The sequence below is a fragment of the Esox lucius genome, chromosome 13 (assembly GCF_011004845.1).
Source record: "Esox lucius isolate fEsoLuc1 chromosome 13, fEsoLuc1.pri, whole genome shotgun sequence".
NCBI classification, from domain to species: Eukaryota; Metazoa; Chordata; class Actinopteri; order Esociformes; family Esocidae; genus Esox; species Esox lucius.
The window spans coordinates 7,184,450-7,204,855 of record NC_047581.1 but is presented as its reverse complement, the minus strand read 5'-3'; the positions used below and the strand labels follow the sequence as shown (position 1 = coordinate 7,204,855).

General features: G+C 44.5%; 1 protein-coding gene across 40 annotated transcripts in view; it reads right to left on the bottom strand.

The window, feature by feature from the left end:
• Positions 1-20,406, bottom strand: part of camk2b1 (calcium/calmodulin-dependent protein kinase (CaM kinase) II beta 1) — an 80,365-nt gene that overhangs the window by 44,734 nt on the left and 15,225 nt on the right. For 26 of the 40 annotated variants that reach the window (XM_029124729.2, XM_029124742.2, XM_029124733.2 and 23 more), the window contains exons 3-9: positions 19,202-19,261; positions 18,368-18,422; positions 17,965-18,030; positions 13,719-13,791; positions 1,222-1,324; positions 989-1,072; positions 730-824 (exon numbers count right to left, since the gene is read on the bottom strand). In XM_029124729.2, the coding sequence (XP_028980562.1) occupies positions 730-824; positions 989-1,072; positions 1,222-1,324; positions 13,719-13,791; positions 17,965-18,030; positions 18,368-18,422; positions 19,202-19,261 (536 nt within the window). Of the gene's footprint in view, positions 1-729; positions 825-988; positions 1,073-1,221; positions 1,325-7,462; positions 7,536-13,718; positions 13,792-17,964; positions 18,031-18,367; positions 18,423-18,917; positions 18,937-19,201; positions 19,262-20,406 lie in introns of those variants that run through there. The other 14 variants (XM_020052547.3, XM_020052548.3, XM_020052551.3 and 11 more) reach the window with 3 other exon arrangements.

The window sequence follows — 20,406 nt, the reverse complement described above, 5'->3', positions numbered from 1 at the left end:
TGTATGCACTCACCGCTCTCAGTCGTTCCAGAGATGAGGTTCAGCTAAATGATTTAAATGGTAAATGTAATATACTTTTATGGACATGCTGTAAAAGTGTACTGTTTCCTGCCTCCTTACTGAGACAAAGTGTACTTTATAAGTAATGCATTTTAACAAGTAGATTTAGCAAATTTGGATGTAACAGCGAAACGTCCAGGACCATGTGTCTTTTGATCATCTAATTGGGTGTCTGAGTGTTAAACGCCATCACTGTCGTTCAGTTGCATCCCAAGACATTTCCTTAAGAAGGGACAAAGGTACCCAAGGCACTTTCCGGCTCCTCTGAAATATAGATGAGGTGATTTGGTTACGTAAGACAGACTACTAAAAAAGAAACCAGGGTGCGTGGGTGTAGCTGGGAATAGACTGGAGGAAAAAACAGGGATTGTGGGAATGCCAAGCAAGGTGAGGTGGAAGAAGAGAAAAGAGGGAGAAGAACAGAAAAAGGAGTTAAGGACCACAAACAGATTGCAAAGAGACGGAAAAGTTCAGGAGGAGTGTGAAGGGAACGAGAGCACAAAAGAAGAGGAGAGGACACATCCGCACAGGAGAGGTCACCAGTGTCCAGCAGCTGTGGTTCAATCCAATGGAAAAAGACCTGATCATATTGATATATAAAGTCAGTTAGACCGAAATATAAGAAAAAAAAATGGATGACCCAGTCCGTCCCCATCCCATACAACTCACATCATACGCCCCGGCTTTGATCTGCTGGTACAGCTTGTGCTGATCCTCGTCCCAGAAGGGAGGGTAGCCCACCAGCAGAATATACAGAATCACCCCTGACGGAGAGAGAACAAAAACACAGATGGACAGAACACATAGAATCAGCATTTTTAATATGAGTAATTTGTTATTTTTGTGTCTGGTTGTGAGTCTATATCATATGTGTGGGATTTCTGGGTGTGTGTGTGTAAACGTGTGTGTAAACGTGTGAGATGCTCACCACAGGCCCAGATGTCCACAGGTTTGCCATATGCCTCTTTTCTCAGAACCTCAGGGGACAGGTATCCCGGTGTTCCAGCAAATCCTACAACACACACACACAGAGACATTTCACCATTAAACCTTACCACTTAACAATTCCCCATAGTGGGATGATTAAACATTGGACACAAGCTGACGCAGTAAGCAACCAGAAGCACAGATCCAGGATCAGATTCTAGTCTGGGAACATACCAAACCAGGCCTGCTGGTCCCCCTGCACCTCAATGGCTAGGCCAAAGTCGGCCAGCTTGACCGCAGCGTTCTTGCATTTGCTGGCGAGGAGTAGATTCTCTGGCTGGGAGGGGAGGGGGAGAGGGGAAGAGGAGAGGGGCGCTATGGTTACTCCTGCTTGGAACTAGAAGAGACGCAGCCGGAGGGGGAGACTGGACAGACAGACAGAGGGATGGACAAACAAACCAAAACACTCCTGTGGCGTGAGGAGGGAAGGACGTTACGCGTGTCCAAAGCACAGCAGAGGGCCCCACACACACACACACAGGAACGGTGACTGAAAACACACAGGTTTAATACAACAACACAACAAAGGGTCACTCGCACACAACGGAACACAATCTTTAGCACGTATGGTGAGACGCAATTTACGTTTTTGCCAGCGCCTCAATTGATTGACAAGTCACAGTTTTTTTTTTTTTTTCTTTCTGTTGCAATTCAATAACTCTGATGAAACTATCTTGTGGTCACCTGTAAATAAAAGAATGTCTACTTTTCATATATTTATTTTATACTGTCCTTACATGTTGTTTACCACTAGCAGCTACGTAACACAAAGTAACATTAGCGGTTTGTGTAAGTCAATGAAATCAAAGTGTTTTATAAAGCCTTTTTGAGATCACCATTTGTCACAAAGTGCTTTTGCATAAAACCAAGCCTGAACCCCTCAGAGCAAGCAACAAAGATTGATGCACAGTGGCTAGGAAAAACTTCAAAGAAACTAGAGAGGGGTCAAATTCAAAGTGGGCATGCATTTTTCAAAAAACAATAAGATTTCTCAGTTTCAATATTTTATATGTTGTCTCTGTACTACTATCCATTGAATACACAGTTTAAATGATTTGCACATCATTGCATTCAGTTGTTTGGTCTGTTTTTTTTTTACATTTTACACAGCATCCCAACTTCTTGGGAAATGGGGTTGTAGATCTGCATTACGAACAGGAGGACGTTGGACTTCGGTCATCTAGGAGTCGTCAGTCCAGGTATTCCTGAGGCTAGAGAGCATCAGTTGGACCCAAAAGCTTTATGTCAGGATATAAGAGCTCCACCCACTTCGCCAGGACCAGACCAAAGGAATACCAACTGTCCACAACCACCCTGACAGAGTTCTGAGTATAGCCCACAAAAGTTCATTATCATGGGACTTAGGGGTGGCGAGCGGCAAAGGAATAGCTTTTGAGAGGACATCCCAGGGGAGAGGAGAGCCCACCAGGCAAAGGCGTTCACCTTCAGACTACACTAAATCACAGACCCTACTGAAGAGATGAGTCTTTGGTAGACACTTCAAGGTTGAGACTGAGTCTGTGTATCCCACATTAATTGGCAGATCGTTTCACCATAGCAGAGCTTTACGTGAGAAAGCCCTGCCTCCAGCTGTTGGTTTTTGAAATGCTAGGTACAGAAAGGGATATGTACATAGCGACATAAAGTGATTGTTTTACTATATCATGTTTTTTAGGGTTTAGCGAGCTGATCAGGGTGTAGCGGTTCGGGCTGTGGTGTGGAGAGCTGATGGTGTCTCCCCTAATTGACTCTCTCCCTCCTTCCCTACTCAGCTATCCACCCTCTCTCTCTGTCCCAGATAGAACAGCCTCATTCTTCTTTGTCAAAAAGGCTCTAATAATGGGCTGCTATCCCCAATGGCCCCCTCTCTCTTTTTCTTGGCCTCTCTCTCCACTTTTTCTCTGCCTCGCTCTTCTGTCTTGCTCTCTTCCTTGGCCTCCCTCCCTCTCTCTCACACTGCACTGCAGACCTACAGTACCTAACATCAATCCACACAGTAGAACTATGTCACCTCTATTCCATTCCTTAGTTCATATTGCTCTAATGTTTGCAAATCTGAAGAACTTGGATGTGTTTAATGCAATGGTTGTTCAGCGTACTTATATAGCCAGTATATATAGTCATGCTTTTTTAATTAAAGTGCCTATAAAACTCATCATTAAATTCCAGTAATGTTGACATATGTTACTTAAGAATAATCTTAATCTTTAAGTAGAAAAGCAGCATGTAATGCTGCGTTTGTATTACATTTAAGCAACAAAGCATGTGGTATACGACCAATATACCATGACTAAAAGCTGTCCTTAGGCACGACACATCACAGGGTGAGATTTGATGTCATGCTTTGGTTTACGGTCATATACTGCGGCTATCAGCATTCAGGATTAAACACACCCGGTTGATAATTTACAGCACAGAAAAACTTTATTGAGGTCAGATGTTTCAATGATGATAAAATTGGCAGAATGTCGCCCTAGTTCCAATCTCTCTCCATAGGCTTCTATTGCCTGGCCGCTGGGCTTCCTGTCCCCAGAGGGAGTAGAGATGATGACCCTTAAGATCTATACACCATGTGGTGATTCATCTGGCTCCCTCTCGATCTGTGCGAAATATACAGCAACGTTTTTGCTTGGTCTCTATGTTATTCTGACAACGTGCTGTTCTGTTTGAGAGGACAAAACATGTACAGCTATTTATTGATCAGCTGTTCACATTCTGAAGACAATGATACCCTATGCCACTTTTAGAGAAGTATCACACTATAATACACTGTATTACAGTGTAATACTTCTGGGTTAATGAACCAACCAGCAGTTGAAGCTTACATTTTTCCCTGTTGGCCTCTGGTTGGAAAGGTCACTTTAAACAATTTGAATAGAGGCATCTATAAGCATAACCGGACAGCATGATGTTGTCATCGTTTTATTTAAATAATGTCAGGTTACCTGAAACAAATAAGATTCTAGTGCAAAGACTGTGAACTGGGTGAGGGCCAACCAGTAGCTAGAACATAATTAATCCTAGGCCAAACATAGTTGCCGACCTTTGCCCTAAACCTGACATACAAACATCAAACCTATTCAACTAGATAGAGCCTGGGTCAAAGACATTCTGGTTCCGTCCATGTCAGGAGGAAAAAAAGCATTCCACTGTTTCTTGACAGATCTCTGGCCCCTTTTGATGTTTTACTTAAGCCTGCCGAAATGACATGAACCTTGGATGTGCGTTTACTGTTCCCTTCACAAACCCACCGATGGTGCGTATTGACACTGTGAACAGAGCCACGTTAACCCGCACTGTAGTACCACCAGTTTGTCTTCCTCCCTGTGTCCTCCTTCATCCCTCGCTTCCCTCACTCCATCTTTCTCTTTCCTCATTCTCTCTCTTCACCCCTCACTCCCTCACAGCTCCCCCTTCAACCGTTTACTTCTCTCTCCCTCTTTCAATGACTTGATTGGAGGTGCAGGAAACATAACTCTGCATTTGGGGCAGTGAGAAATACATATAGCCACAGAGCCGGGTCTCCATGATGCTGAGAAGAAGAAAAAAAATAAATGGAAACAGAATGAAAGAGGTAAAACGCAGAGAAAGGGAAAGACAGGGAAAGAGAGAGAAGACGCAGCGAGAGGGTGTGAAAAGAATTGGGAAATAGGAGAAAGAGAGTGCCAAGGATAGAGAAAGAGGGAATGAGGGAACGAAAGAAAGGGAGAACGAAAGAGAGAGGGACTAATCTGGCTGAGGGGGAAGCGTTACTTTGTGTCATCGTTCTCTCAGCTCAATCATATGATTCAGGGTTTACTCATATGATTCAGGGTTTACTCATATGATTCAGGGTTACTAATTTGGTTCAGGGTTTGCTCATTTGATTCAGGGTTTGCTCATTTGATTCAGGGTTTTCTCATTTGATTCAGGGTTCACTCATTGGATTCAGGGTTTACGCATTTGATTCAGGGTTTACTCATATGATTCAGGGTTTACTCATATGATTCAGGGTTTTCTCATTTGATTCAGGGTTTACTCATTGGATTCAGGGTTTACTCATTGGATTCAGGGTTTACGCATTTGATTCAGGGTTTACTCATATGATTCAGGGTTTACTCATATGATTCAGGGTTTACTCATATGATTCAGGGTTTACTCATTTGATTTAGGGTTTACTCATATGATTCAGGGTTTACTCATATGATTCAGGGTTTATGCATTTGTGAGTTGAAACTTGCCAATGCTGCAGCGTGGTATAATCCCCTCTATGGTTGTGGGAGGAATTTGCATTAAGAATAGGTGGACGGACCCGCCATATCCAGGCCACACGCTCAAGCACACAGAACCGATCCACGAGCACACGGACAGACGCACACACGCAGACATCTTTCTTTGTACATCACGTAACAGCGGCCCTCTGCAGCAGCACACAAATCCAGGTCCTTCCGTCCTTCACACACACACACACACACACACACAAGCGTACATAACACACACGCACATATACACACAGCGTAGCAGCACAAGCTGGTGGTTAGTAAGTGGGTTAGGTGAGGGTGAGCAAGACAACGAGAGAGAAAGAAAGACAGATAGAGAGAGACAGAGGAAGAGAGATAAAGAGAGAGAGAAATGAGAGAGAGAAAGACAGAGGGAGAGAGACAGAGAGTGCTGCCACTGGAGAGCAGTGAGGGCCTGTGTGTGGGTGTTTGGGATGGAACGATTCCCAGCTCTCTCTCCCTCTCTCTTCTCCTTCTCTCTCCCTCTCTCTCTAATTCTCGGCGCCTTTTCTTTCTCAGGAGTGGAGAAGAAACTGCTGCCGAATTCCAGACAGGAATCTGCTCAGATCCTCTCTCAGGAAGTGGAGGCGAGGTGAGAGGAGGAACAGGAGAAACAGGCAGCCAGGCCGAAAGACAGCCAGACAGCCAGGCAGTTGAAAGGGCACTCCAATTTAAGCAGACTGACGACCGTAGTGGGAAACCAGACACTGGGTGAAGTCATCTACCCTGACTGACAAAGACTCAGGCTGAGGCTGGGAGAATTTCTGACTCGAGTGTCGTTACATAAGCTAGTTATACTGTGATATTACGACCAAATCGACCAAGAAAGAATTGTAATTAATCCCTAGTTGTCGGCAGTATCGGTTGAGCTCTGTCAGCGCCTCATACTGTCACTGTCAACTGTCCCCATAACTCGCTTCGGACCCAGACAATCAACCCCGAATTCTGTCAGGGGCCTACTTTCTTTGTTAAGGGACTTTAACAAAGAAAGTCTTCTTCATGGGCCAGCTTGACTTTACCCATGGACCCATTATTCAGAACTGCCTCGTTGTCCCCACGTTTGTTTCTGTCTGAATCACTCATCCGATATCGGAGCGATCTTCTGGCCGCTCAGACACGCTCGGGAGCTTCATGCAATGACCTATTGGGTGAATTACCCCAGTGCTCCGGGCTGTAACCCGATAGGTGTGGCAGCTAAATAAAGAAATAGCCACAACACTTCTGATAAACACCAGTCTACTTCAGGAGGAATTCTGCCACTGCCCAGGGAACTGGCCTTAGCATTAATTACAGCGCCAGACTAGCGCATTGACGGACACACTGACAGCATCGTGCAAAACAAGAATGCAAAAGTAGAGGCATCCGAACACACACATTTAAGGACACACACACACTCTCAGGATAGGACATAATAGGACATGATTGCCCAGGCCGCAAGCCAATCTCAGTAGAATCAGTGAACGCCAAAGGCAACAACTTCTGCTCCAGTAGTTTTCCCCTACAGTACAGACAGTTGCTGGGTGCTTATACAACTCCACTGGAAGCGCCGAGGAGACAAACTAGTTAAAGGGATATCCATTTGAAAATCCATAGTCCATCATAGCATTAGCATAACATAGGACACCTTAGTATAAGAGAGTACATCATAGCAGAACAAATATAGCATAACATAGCATAAAAGAAACAGATCAGTTTGCTAGCCTAGCATGCATGCACACTGGCATTCTCCACTGACTAGGAGAGGTAGAGTTTTTACAAGAGGACAAGAGAGGGACTTCATTTTGTGGGAGGGGCAGTAGAGCAGCATTGGGCAACACCGGAGAGGCCAAAGGTCATATAAGACATAAAGCCTGGTGCAGAGAGACGGTGCCCAAGTGGGAGTCGATTCTGACCTTGAGACAGGAAGTCCGACCGCAGCCAACCGACTGCTTTTGATTGGCTTTCATATGTAAAGGTCTGACGAGCTAAAGGTAGCATCACCCAAGAAAACAAACCCCTCTCTAAAGCTACAATCTACAACTGAACAAACCCAATCACAGTAACACGAAAATACAGGATAGACACACACACACTCACACATACAAATGCTGAAGGACCAACAGTTGGACGCACATGCGTTGGGACACTAAACAGACAAGGCGACACCTGTCACTCACCTTCAGGTCCCGGTGCACCACGCCCATTTGATGGCAGTGTAGCACTGCCTCCAGGATCTGCTGGATGCAATGACTGCATGCAAACACCAGGGGGCGCATGTTAGTCTGAGCAGCATTGCTACAATCCCGTGCACAGGCGGGGGGGGGGGGGGGGGGGGGGTTGATGACGGGGTGAAGGGGGGTGTAACGCAGAGTATGATAGGGGAAGGAGTGGGTCAGGGTGGGTGGGGGTTGGGGGGGGCTCGCCGGACCTCTATCACACAGACACAGACCTTGCCTGGCTGTCACAAACCCTCATCCAGCCAGCCGTGGGGAACTGCCAACGTTTCAACGATGGAATGCCCAATGTAAGTGGCCATTTATCCAATGTACAGGCTACCAATTAGGCGACCAACAATCAAATGATCAAACGATCAATAAAAAATTTAAATAAAGGACAAAGTCATATCTACTGGATGACTTTTATGAGTTTGGCAATTTGGTTTTGAGCAGTAGCTATGGCCTGCACAGGGCTGAACCTGACAGGCAAAGCGTGGATCCTAGGTGTAACAATATATTAATAATTATATTGGGACATTCTATTCTACTGCAGAGGGGAGGTGCATGAAGTGACTACTCAGTAAAGTTTCCAACAAGCTACTTCATTTCACGGTTGGCTGCAGGCGAACTCTAAATCACTCACTTTGCTGTATTTCAATCACCAGCCCAAGATGATGAAGGCACTATGAGGGTTTGAAAGTCGGGGGGGGGGTGTTCAAAGGACCAGGTGTGCCACTTCCTGTCCTAACAGCTAAAAATGAACCATGATCAGACACGTCGATACCAACAGCAGCCCTAGCTGTGCAGAAATCTAGCCATTTGACACAGCATGTCAATGTCTGATCAATTTCAAATGTTGGCCACCATGTAGGATGTGAAAACTACACAGCCAGGTGCCAGGGCCCAATGCAAAGAGGAGGATGACTTTGCGGGGTTGTGTGTGTGAAAGACCATGTACCGCCACTACTGCTTTAGTGTGTGGGTGGGCGAGAGTGCATCAAAACATGCGTGTAGAAGGTTGCCATAAAAAAGAAATATATATTATATATATATATATATATATATATATATATATATTCGTGGTCCGGTTGGGATCCGTCACGAGAAATGTCAACTTCTGATTCCAACAGCCTACGTTAAATACGACAATATGTGTTCACAGTATTTCTGTTGATGGACCGCTGACATTTTCAGAAGAAGACGTGTGTCGGAAATAGGCTGGTAAATCATTACTTGTGTCTAAAATACACAGCGCAGAGTATTGAATTTTCAGGGAAATCCAATAATGCTCATGAGATATAATGACTCCAAGCCAGTGAGACGAGGGAGACAGTGAGATGCAGTGAGAGTGTGAAATACAAGGGCTCAAGACATAGGAGGAGAGAATGAACGGGAGGAGAGACAGAGAGGATATTATGAGTGCTGTTGCAGTTGTGAGCTTGCTAGCTGATTGACTGAGGGACTGGCTTGGCGATAAAGTTCAGGGCTATAAATTAGGATCCCTAGTCTTGCTTCTAAAGGTCTCAGATGAATAAATACTAGCCAGGTCACATCCGCAGGCCACAGCACTGTGTGTGTGTGTGTGTGTGCGGTTTCCCCCACCCAAACCTCCCCCACCCCATCAGCTGTTCAGCTCTGTGACCTGGCGGGTGAGTCAGGGGGGAAGGGTGCGTGTACATAGTATAATGCCAACCGTTAGTGTGTCAATCAGTTAATCAGCAGGCAGACAGGAATGGAAGAACTGTTAAGTAGGATCTCAGAGAGACTCACAGGTAGTTAAGCCTGTACAATGCTTTTAAACTCCATAAGGTGTATTTTTACTGACCTATGTGTTAACGTAAATGTGTACATTTCTCTGTTATTGATACTACTGAATTTCAAAATGGTACGTTGAAATATTGTTCTGGTTGATATTTTATTTTAAAACACTGACACAAAACATTTATTAGAGTGGATTTCAAGTTGGGAAATAAAAGGTAAAGTAAAAACTGAAATATGTTACTTGGACAAATATTTAACACATCAATATTTCATAAAGCCAACTTTTACTACAAGAACAGCTTTTGGGGTTAACAATGTATACGCTTTGCTCACAGTGTCTATGTATAAGCTTAGCTCAAAGAGATTCCGGGCCAATTTTCTTGTCAGATTGCTTTGGCTTAATGCTTAGAATCATTGTCCTGCAAGACAAAATTCCTACTAAGCTTCCGTTTTGAAATGGACTGAAGCAAGTTCTCTTGCAGCATTTCCCTGTAGTTTGCTAAAATTTTATCAAGATGCCCAGCCTCTGCTGATGAGAAGCATCCCCACAACAAGATGCTTCCACCACAATACTTCATGGTAGGGGTGATGCGTTTTAAAGGCATAGGCAGCTCAAATACCTTTATCTTGGTCACATCTGACTACAAAACCTTTTGCCACATCACATGCTTTGAGTTTAGGTTTCGTTCTTCACACCCTCTAAAAAAATATACATTTTATACAGAGCTAATGACATGGCCACTGAAATTGGTAGCTCATTCAAAGTGATTATTGGCCTCTAAGTTACAAGTCTCTTACTTTGAGAATTGAGCTTTGAGGGACAACCTTTTCTTGGCTGTGCATAGGTGGTGTGATACAGCTTCAACTTCCTGATTATTAATACAATTGTGCTAATAATAAATATTTGGATATTATTTTGTACCCTATCCCTAATCTACCAATTTGTATGCCTTTATGTCTAACTTCTGTAGCATCATGGAAATTATCACAGAATGAGAGGACTCCAGTTACAAGGGAGTTTAACTCAGTTTATATGCAATTGCATAGATGTTAGCCCTGTAACAGTGCAGATTTCCAACTTAATGAGGAATAGTCACACCAGCATTTATATATATGGAGAGTGTAAATACATTTTGTAAGAAAAAATGCCTACTGTTTCAGAATTAAGTCCTTGTTTCTTTCATCTGTGTAAACTGGGAGCTTTCACACCAATAATACTTATGCAAGAAACACATTTCATATTTTCCCTTTTCTTGCAAATACTTTCAAGACATAAAAACCAATTAAGTACAATAAAGTATTTTGAATATATATATACAGACACGGTGTGTGTGTACCTAATATTACATTACCTTTGTTTTTTTCAATATATCCATTAAAATCAAAAAATGAACAGAAATGTTCTTACATTCTTACAACTTACATTGCCAGTGTAAAATCTAAAAACTGAAAGAATTGCACAGCAGGCTATGCCAAATCTGGCTGTTACCATCCTAGTCACCGTACATTTTCAGACCTGCTACAGCTATGTTAGAGAATGGAAACAGAATAGCTCACTATATCCACTGTCAGCTACACTCCCAGAGATTGGTGATGTTTTTGTGTTGAATGCTGTAGCATGGCTGGATATGTGTCCTGAGCCCTGAGCTGCTCAACAAATAATTCAGCAGACAGGATGGAGATAAAGACATTAATCCTGAATGATACACTTATAGTAAGGTACATTACTACTACAACAGAAACTTCCCCCTGAGTTTCTGCTGTCCATTTTGACATTAATGTTATTATTATTTTTGGCATCCTTTATGTACAGTGGACATAAAAAGTCTACACACCCTGGTTAAAATCCCAGGTATTTGTGATGTAAAAGAATGAGACAAAGACAAATCATTTCAGAACTTTTTCCAGTTTTAATGTGACCTATAATGTGAACAATTCAATTGAAAAACTAATTGAAATCTTCGAGGGGGAAAAATTAAAAACAAAAACCTTACAATAACCTGGCTGCATAAATGTGCACACCCTCTTATAACTGGGGATGTGGCTGTGGTCATAATTAACCAATCACATTCAAACTCATGTTAAATATAAGTCATTACACACCTGCCATCATTTAAAGTGACTCTGACTAATCACAAATAAAGTTCAGCTGTTCTAGTAGGATTTTCCTGACATTTTATTAGTTGCATCTCAGAGCAAAAGCCATGTTCCGCAATGAACTTCCCAAGCATCAGAGGGATCTCATTGTTGAAAGATATTAGTCAGGAGAAGGGAACTAAATTATTTCCAAAGCATTAGATATACCATGGAACACAATGAAGACAGTCATCATCAAGTGGAGAAAATATGGCAGAACAGAGACATTACCAAAAACTGGACGTCCCTCCAAAATGTATGAAAAGACAAGTAGAAAACTGATCAAGGAGGCTTCCAAGAGGCCTACAGCAACATTAAAGGAACTGCAGGAATTTCTGGCAAGTACTGGCTGTGTGCTATACGTGACAACAATCTCCCGTGTTCTTCATATGAATGGGTTATGGGGTAGGGTGGCAAGACAGAAGCCTTTTCTTACAAAGAAAAACATCCAAGCCCAGCTGAAGTTTGCAAAAACAAACATCAAGTCCCCCAAATGCATGTGGGAAAATGTGTTAAGGTCTGATTAAACCAAAGTTGAACTTTTTGGCCATGATTCCAAAAGGTATGTTGGTGCAAAAACAACACTGCACATTACCCTAAGAACACCATACCCACAATGAAGCATGGTGGTGGCAGCATCATGCTTTGGGGCTGTTTTTCTTCAGCTGGAACCGGGCCCTTAGTAAGTGTGGAGGGAATTATGAACAGTTCCAAGTACCAGGCAATTTTAGCATAAAACCTTCAACTGTCCGTTAGAAAGCTGAAGATGAAGTTCACCTTTCAGCACGAAAACAACCCAAAGCACACATCCAAATCCGCAAAAGCAAGGCTTCACAAGAAGAAGATTAACGTTTTGGAATGGCCCAGCCAGAGCCCAGACCTGAATCCAATTGAACATCAGTGGGGTGATCCAAAGAGGGCTGTGTACAGGAGATGTCCCTGCAACCTTGACAGATTTGGAGCACTTTTGCAAAGAAGAGTGGGCAAATATTATCACGTCAAGATGTGCTATGCTAATAGACTCCTACCCAAAAAGACTGAGTGCTGTAAAAAAATCAAAAGGTGCTTCAACAAAGTATTAGTTTAAGGGTGTGCACACTTATGCAACCAGGTTATTGTGAGTTTAAAAATGTTCCCCCTCAAAGATTTCAGTTTGTTTTTCAAGTGAATTGTTCACATTATTGGTCACATTAAAGGTTGAAAAAGTTCTGACATGATTTATCTTTGTCTCATTCTTTTACATCACAAGAACCTGGCATTTTAACAGGGGTGTGTAGACTTTTTTTATCCACTGTTACTAGAGACATCATCATTAAGGCTTCAATCTTTATTATAATTTTCTAACGCAGCAACTCACAACTGGCTCAGAAATATCAAAGATTGGGATATCCATCCTGACACAGGTGCACCATGCTCTGCTGCTTCACACCGTTTTCTTCACAGCGATGTTAGCCAGACCAACGTTTCTGAAACAGTTGCCTGTTCAACTACTGACCTCACAAAGGGACATTAGAAGACGCTTGAGCCCCAACACCTACTGTAGGTTGGGAAGATGCATTGCCGATCAGATCCTCACACCCAAATGTTAGTACACCACAAAAAAGGACGCCATTTCAGACCCAGAAAAAGACACCTAACTAGCAGTAGCGCTGTGTGACACCCTAATAACGAATGATTTTCCTGTCCCTGTTCAGTCCTACATATAAAACATAACCTTGACCGCATGCCGTGTCGTTTTCTCACGCACTAGTCTACCAAATCAACAACTTAAAGTGGCTTTGGGACATCTGGAGCCAGGTAGAGGAAGACAGGGGGGGAGGACTGAAGGAGCAATAAGGAAAAGAGTGAACCGAGGACAGTTTATTGATGACCTGACGGGGATATCTGAATGAGGCTCCTTGAGGTGCGCCCGACTACAATGGCCCACTGTTCACTGCGTAGTGCACTCAGCGCTCATAGGGATCTGGTCAAAATGATACAACCATTTAGGACACAGTCCCGGAAAGAGATACCATCCCTGAAGCCAAGTACACTAGGGGGTGGGGGGTTGGTGAGGGGTTGATGGAAGGAGAAGAGGGATGGGAGGGCCAGTGAGTGAGCGTACCAAGAACACCACGGAAGGGAGAGAATGCAGGAACCTCAGACGGGAACAAATACGGGACCTCACCCGTCTTGCAAGGCCAGCCGGACAGACGGACGGACACACGAACAGACAGGCAGACTGACACAGAAGGGGGTGGGCGGGGGGGGGGGGGCATGCAGAGGTGCAGGGGGGGGGGGCGCGGTAGGAGGAGTGCAGCTGGTCCCCACACATACTGACCTTCAGATCCCTATGCACTATGTCATGTTGGTGAATGTGATGGACACTGTCTAGAATCTGACTGATGCAGTGACTGTGAAGACAAGACAGAGAGGGAGGGAGACGGGAGGGAAGGTGTTTAGGGAGGGAGACAGAGAGGGAGACGGGAGGGAGACGGGAGGGAGAAGGGAGGGAAGGTGTTTAGGGAGGGAGACAGAGAGGGAGGGAGACGGGAGGGAGGGAGGGAGAAGGGAGGGAAGGTGTTTAGGGAGGGAGACAGAGAGGGAGGGAGACGGGAGGGAGGGAGGGAGGGAGGGAGGGAGGGAGAAGGGAGGGAAGGTGTTTAGGGAGGGAGACAGAGAGGGAGACGGGAGGGTAGGTGTTTAGGGAGGGAGACAGAGAGGGAGGGAGACGGGAGGGAAGGTGGTTTGGGAAGGAGAAAGAAAGGGAGAGAGTGAGGTGGTAGGGAGGTTGAGGAGGAAGTGAGGGCGGTTAGGGAGGAGGGGTGGAAGAGGAGAGCACGTGAGTGTGGAGGAGTGAGGTGGACGGACCAACAGGTTGGGACATGATTGGGAAACAGTCATCAAACAGTGGAATGGGAGTTGGGAGAAGGGATTATATGGAGAGAAAGGACGGGAGGGAAGGCAGGGAGAGGGCAGAGATGTGGAGATGGAGAGATGGAGAGGACGGAGGAGGAAAGGGGGGAGGGAGATGGAGAGAGTGAAGGGAGGAGGAGAGGAAGTGAATGAATGCAGTGAGGAATGAGGAGACAAAACCGTTTTAAAACATGATGAGACACAAGGCCACTGAAACAGAACAGTCTCTCACTAAAAACACAGAGAGAGGAACAGAGAGAAAGAGAGGAGAGAAAAATAATATGAAAGGATAGAAGGCCAGAGATGAAGTGAGAGAAACAGGGATGACGAAAATAGGCGTGTGTGCGTGTGTGTGCATGCATGCGCCTGGTGAACGGAGAGATCTAAATGTGCAGGAGGATGTCATATGACTAATAGCCGAGCAGGGAGAGAGCCTGCAGAATGGTTGTACCCCACGCTGTCTAGTGAGTAGGAGGACTGAGAGATACACACACACACACACACACACTGTCCCTCACACACACCCAAACCCACACACACATAACCCCCCCCTTCCACACACACACAAACACACACAACCCCCCCCCCCCCACACACACACACTCACAAACCCACACACAACCCCCCCACACACACACAAAAACCCACACACATATACAACCCACAAGGTGAAGCGGTACAAACTAAGGCAGACCTGGGTACCAGTCTCCTGGAACTCCTGTGTGACATACCCTCCCAGGTTGTCCGTAGCTACGGGAACTCATTCAGCGGAGATTAAATCACACTGCCAGGGGAGCCAAATTATACATGGGACCAGTTTGCCCACTGAAACCTTGTTAATGCTCCATTCAGGAAGTCAGCGGACTGGGCTATGCAAGGGGAATTTATCAGACAGGGACTGTTGTTCTCCCCACTGGAAATGTATTCACACCCACATACAGGCTCCCACACAATGGATGTGTAGCACAGGGTTATTGGACAGGGTTAGGCTGTTTGTGGACTTCTACTTCATTATCAGTAAGTAGATGGGAAATTTAGATCAGATTTGTTGCCACATTCACATGTGCCATGCACCACACACACACACACACACACACACACAGTAACCTTATGTCAGTGCATCCGACTCTGTCTTTCTCTCTCTGTCTCTCTCCCTCCATTCCTCTCTTTCTGCTCCTCTTCCCCCTACTATCGCTCTATCCCAATAAGATTGAAATGGACTCTTCCACTTACAAGTATCTTGGTATTGTGATTGATGATTGCCTATCATTTAAGCCTCATGTTCACTGTCTAGTGAGAAAGTTGAGGCTAAAATTGGGTTTTTATTTTCGAAATAAGCTGTGCTTTTTTTTTTAATGTAAAAAAACGGCTAGTGGCATCCACTTTTTTATCTGTGTTGGACTATGGTGATATATTTTATATGCATTCATCTGTTAAATGCCTTCATATGATTGACGCATCCTATCATGCATCGCTGAGATTTATTACTAATTGTAAAGCTCGCACTCACCACTGTGAGCTGTACTCTCGTGTAGGGTGGCCTGCTCTGGCCACACGGAGGCTTTGTCATTGGTACACATTTATATATAAGGCTATTCTTGGTGTGCTTCCATCCTATTTATGTTCACTTCTTATGAAAAAAAGTGCTGGTCATTATTCTCTCCGTTCTCAGGCTGTTGTCTTGCTTTCTGTCCCACATGTAAGTACTGAGCTGGGTAAAAAGGCCTTTGTTTATTCTGCTCCCTTTACATGGAATTTGCTGCAGAATAACTTAAAACTCAGTAAATTGATTCCTTTGAGTGTTTTTAAGATAAGAATGAGGTGTTTTGAGTTGAACTCCCTCACATGTCAATGTTTTTAATTGTGATTTCCTTGTAAGTGCAAAATTGGCTTTCGATTTGTTTTTATTGGTTTGTTTGTCTTTATGTGTTTTGTTGTGTCTTTGTATGTATGTAATGATGTGATGTGGTTCAGCTGCCTATCTTGGCCAGGTCTCCCTTGCAAAAGAGATTTTTAATCTCAATGGGCTTTCCTGGTTAAATAAAGGATATATATATATAAGGTCCTCCAGAGCACAGAGAACCAACAGTTGCTCTCTCAACACTTCCCACATATGCGACTGGCTCAGCAGTTTGAGCCACAATGGCATGCTTGTTTCAGAAGGACTGAAAACTTGAATCATTAATGTACTCATTGGGTCTTAATGTGATAGCGTGCATGCGCTTTCTTAACTGAGCATTGAGCTAATAATGTCAAAACATTTTAGATGCCGTTCTACGCGCTTTGCCATGGCAACTCCAGTACAGGATGGCAAAAATCACATCTACAATTTGAAGCTTTAAAAATGTGTGTGAGTGTGTGACTAATTATGTCAGCTAATTAAAGGCCCAGTAATTGCTGGTCTCCTAGGAAACAGGAGGCAGGTCTGACCTGGATGACTGACGCGCACACACACACACACACATGCACACGCACATGCGTGCACACACACCCTTTTAAACCGTATTCCCTTTGACATGCATCACATAGCTAGACATATCACATATTCCTGGTATGTCTTCCCATAGACTTTGTTTCACACACACCCCAAACAAAGGTCCGTTTTCCATACAGACACGCATCAAACACACACCTCACCCTTGTATCGTTGTGTGTGTGTGTGTGTGTGTGTGTGTAAGATGTAATATCAGGAGTTAAAGACTGACTGAACACAGCAGTCAGTCTTTAACTCTTGCTGTGTGTGTGTGTGTGTGTGTGTGTGTGTGTGTGTGTGTGTGTGTGTGTGTGTGTGTGTGTTTGTGAGACAATACTGCTGATATTCTAAGATAGCACCAATGTGAATCAGTGAAAGGAGGTGAGAGAGTACAGAGAAAGACAGAACATAGGACGGGGGAGTAAGAGAGACACACAAGTGTAAAGAGAATAAACAAGCAAGAGAGAGATGGCCAGTGGAAGAGAAATAAAGAAATGGATGGAGGGGGATCCAGGAAGTATGTGTGTAATATTCCTGTTCTATTGTTTGTCTCCAGATTTTCCAGTATTCTTAAAGTAACATAATACTGGACCAGTACGGCTAACCTGGCTGTAGTAGACGTGAATCTCAATACTTTCTGCTGGCTTTCCTTGGACCTATGTCCATTTTACCGCTAATCTTGAAGAGCTTGTTTGCTGACAGCGATGGGAATCAGCTCTCTTTTCCACGGCCTTTGATAATAGTGTTTCTACGGAATTTCATGGAACTGGGATGAGAAGAAGGTGCTTCAAACTTCTGGGGAAATGTCTGGACTTATTTGGAGTATTTCAAACCCTCCAGTTGGGGAGGGTGTGAACGAGGGGTGAGATCAAGGCAGAGTGGGAGATGGAATGGAGAACCAGCAAAGGAGATAAAAGGAGAAAGCAATAAACAAAAATACAGAAATAAGAGAAAAGAAGAGAGAGTAAAAGTATAGGAGAGGTAGGCTACTTAAGACAGAGAAGGGCACAGGGGGAAATCAGGTGAAGAAATAGAGGCAGATGGACAGGAGACATAGTGAGAGACAGAAAAACAGGATAAGAAAGTGAGGGAAAAGGAATGAAAGAGGGTGAAAGTGAGAGAGAACATGGGAGTGATAGAGAGAGTGAGAGAGAGTGAGAGAGAGTGAGAGAGAGAGAAATTTACATGCCAGGCTTACCTAGCATCCGCCTCGCTGTAGTACTCTCTGGCTACGATGTCCTCAAACAGCTCCCCTCCGGTCACCCTGCCAACCAATCAGAGACAAGCTCATTAGCCAATCCGAGAGCAGCTCATGAGCGTTACGCTCAGTCAGAGGAGCAAGCCCCATTCGCTCTGGCTTGCCAGACTTCCCCGGAAGCACTCCTCTTTTTCTTCCTGCCGCGTCCCTGTCTGGCCTGGGCTGTTACCATGGAAACTAGAGCTAGAACCGGCCTAGCACCAGATACTCTGGGAAAAGAGTGAGGGGTAGTGTGGTAGGGGGATTAGGGTGTGTGGGGAGAGGAAAAATTACGTGTAAAAGGGAAGAAGATGGAGAGAGAAGAGAAAGTGAGAGCGAGAGAAGGCGAGAATCGATAACTTACAAGTCAAACAGGAGGTAATGGAAGCCTTCCTCTGATATACTATCATGAAGACGAACTGGAGAGAAAGAGAGAGGGAGAGAGGGAGGGAGAGAAAGGGAGACATAAGCCATGTGGGGGTCAAATAAAATCTGTATACATTCACATTTCAGTCATTTAGCAGATCGGCAACCATTGCATTCGACTAAAACAACTAAAACAAACACATGTCAAGATTACGGCGAGTAAAACCATCCATTCCTACCTGTAGATTAAAGTGTAAAAGTGTACGTGGCTCAGAGAAACAGAGGAAAAGTGCTTCCATGACACTGGCGGTGTATGAGAGCCATTTGTTCTAGTCAAGGCGGAGGGACAGATTCGGAACAGGCAAGAAATGCGACCAGTCAGGTAGTGCGAACACTGCAAAAAGCATTAGGGGGCCAAAACTCCCAAAGTATTTCAAGTCAAGGCATTCTCACGCAGGCTACGTGTAGAAATGTTAAACAGCCTTACACTTGGCCAGTAACAATGCATGGCAACGGAAGGAGAAATAAAAAATAACAAAACAACGCACCAAGGCCCGACCCGGGAACCTGAGCCTTCCGTCGCCATGGTACTGAATGTGGAATAGTCAAACAAGACGCAGACATCAAAACTTGGACGCCAACTCGGGCGATTCAAATCAACTCACTACAGACGATGGAGTCACTGAAGCGGCATTCTTTTTATTGCGGCACATGGATTCAGATACAGGTGAACTGACTGACTGAAGATTGAATGAGGGCAGATCCAAGCAGCAGAGATGAGACGGCGCTGGTTGTTATTGTATTTGTGTCGGAAAGCCATGGGAAGACTCACCGATGTTGGAGTGCTTGAGCAGGCGGCAGATACGAGCCTCTCTCTCCAGCTTCTGGTGGTCTGAGGAGAGACCAAAGACAGACGGAGAGACATTAAACGAGAAAAGAAAAAAATTCACATACCAAAACCCTGTAACAGATGCAAAAGGAAGTTAGATCTGAATAGGTTAGAAGTTAGGTTTGAATAGGCTGTTTTTCAGTGTAATTAAGAGATCCATTGTCAAGTGTGACTGATTGAACAAACGTGTGGACCCTGTAAATCTCTTAGGAAAAAAAAACAACAGCTCAAATGGCAGATCAAGACATGCATACAAAGACAGCGGAGGGGACGAGATGCCTGTTGACAGACTAACTGCCATGGAATACAAGTCGGAGATCATCACATGTACAGTCAGGGAAACGTATTAGATCCCCTGAGGATGTTGTACGTTTGCCCATTGACAAGAAATGATCAGTCTTTAATTTTAATGATAGGTTTATTTGAACAGTGAGAGACTAAAGAATAAAAACAGAAAAATCCAGAAAAAGCATGGCAAAAACTGATTAGCATTTTAATGAGTGAAATAAGAATTTGACCCCTCTGCAAAACATGATTTAGTACTTGGTGGCAAAACCCTTGTTGGCAATCACAGAGGTCAGACGTTTCTTGTAGTTGGCCACCAGGTTTGCACACATCTCAGGAGGGATTTTGTCCCACTCCTCTTTGCAGATCTTCTCCAAGTCATTAAGGTTTCGAGGCTGACGTTTGGCAACTCAAACCTTCAGCTCCCTCCACAGATTTTCTATGGGATTAAGGTCTGGAGACTGGCTAGGCCACTCCAGGACCTTAATGTGCTTCTTCTTGAGACACTCCTTTGTTGCCTTAGCCGTGTGTTTTGGGTCATTGTCATACTGGAATACCCATCCACGACCCATTTTCAATGCCCTTGCTGGGGGAAGGAGGTTCTCACCCAAGTCCATCACCCCCTTTGATGCGGTGAAGATGTCCTGTCCCCTTAGCAGAAAAAATGTTTCCACCTCCATGTTTGACGATGGGGGTGGTGTTCTTGGGGTCATATGCAGCATTCCTCCTCCTCCAAACACGGTGAGTTGAGTTGATGCCAAAGCGATCGATTTTGTTCTTATCTGACCACGACACTTTCACCCAGTTCTCCTCTGAATCATTCAGATGTTCCCTGGCAAACTTCAGACGGGCCTGTACATGTG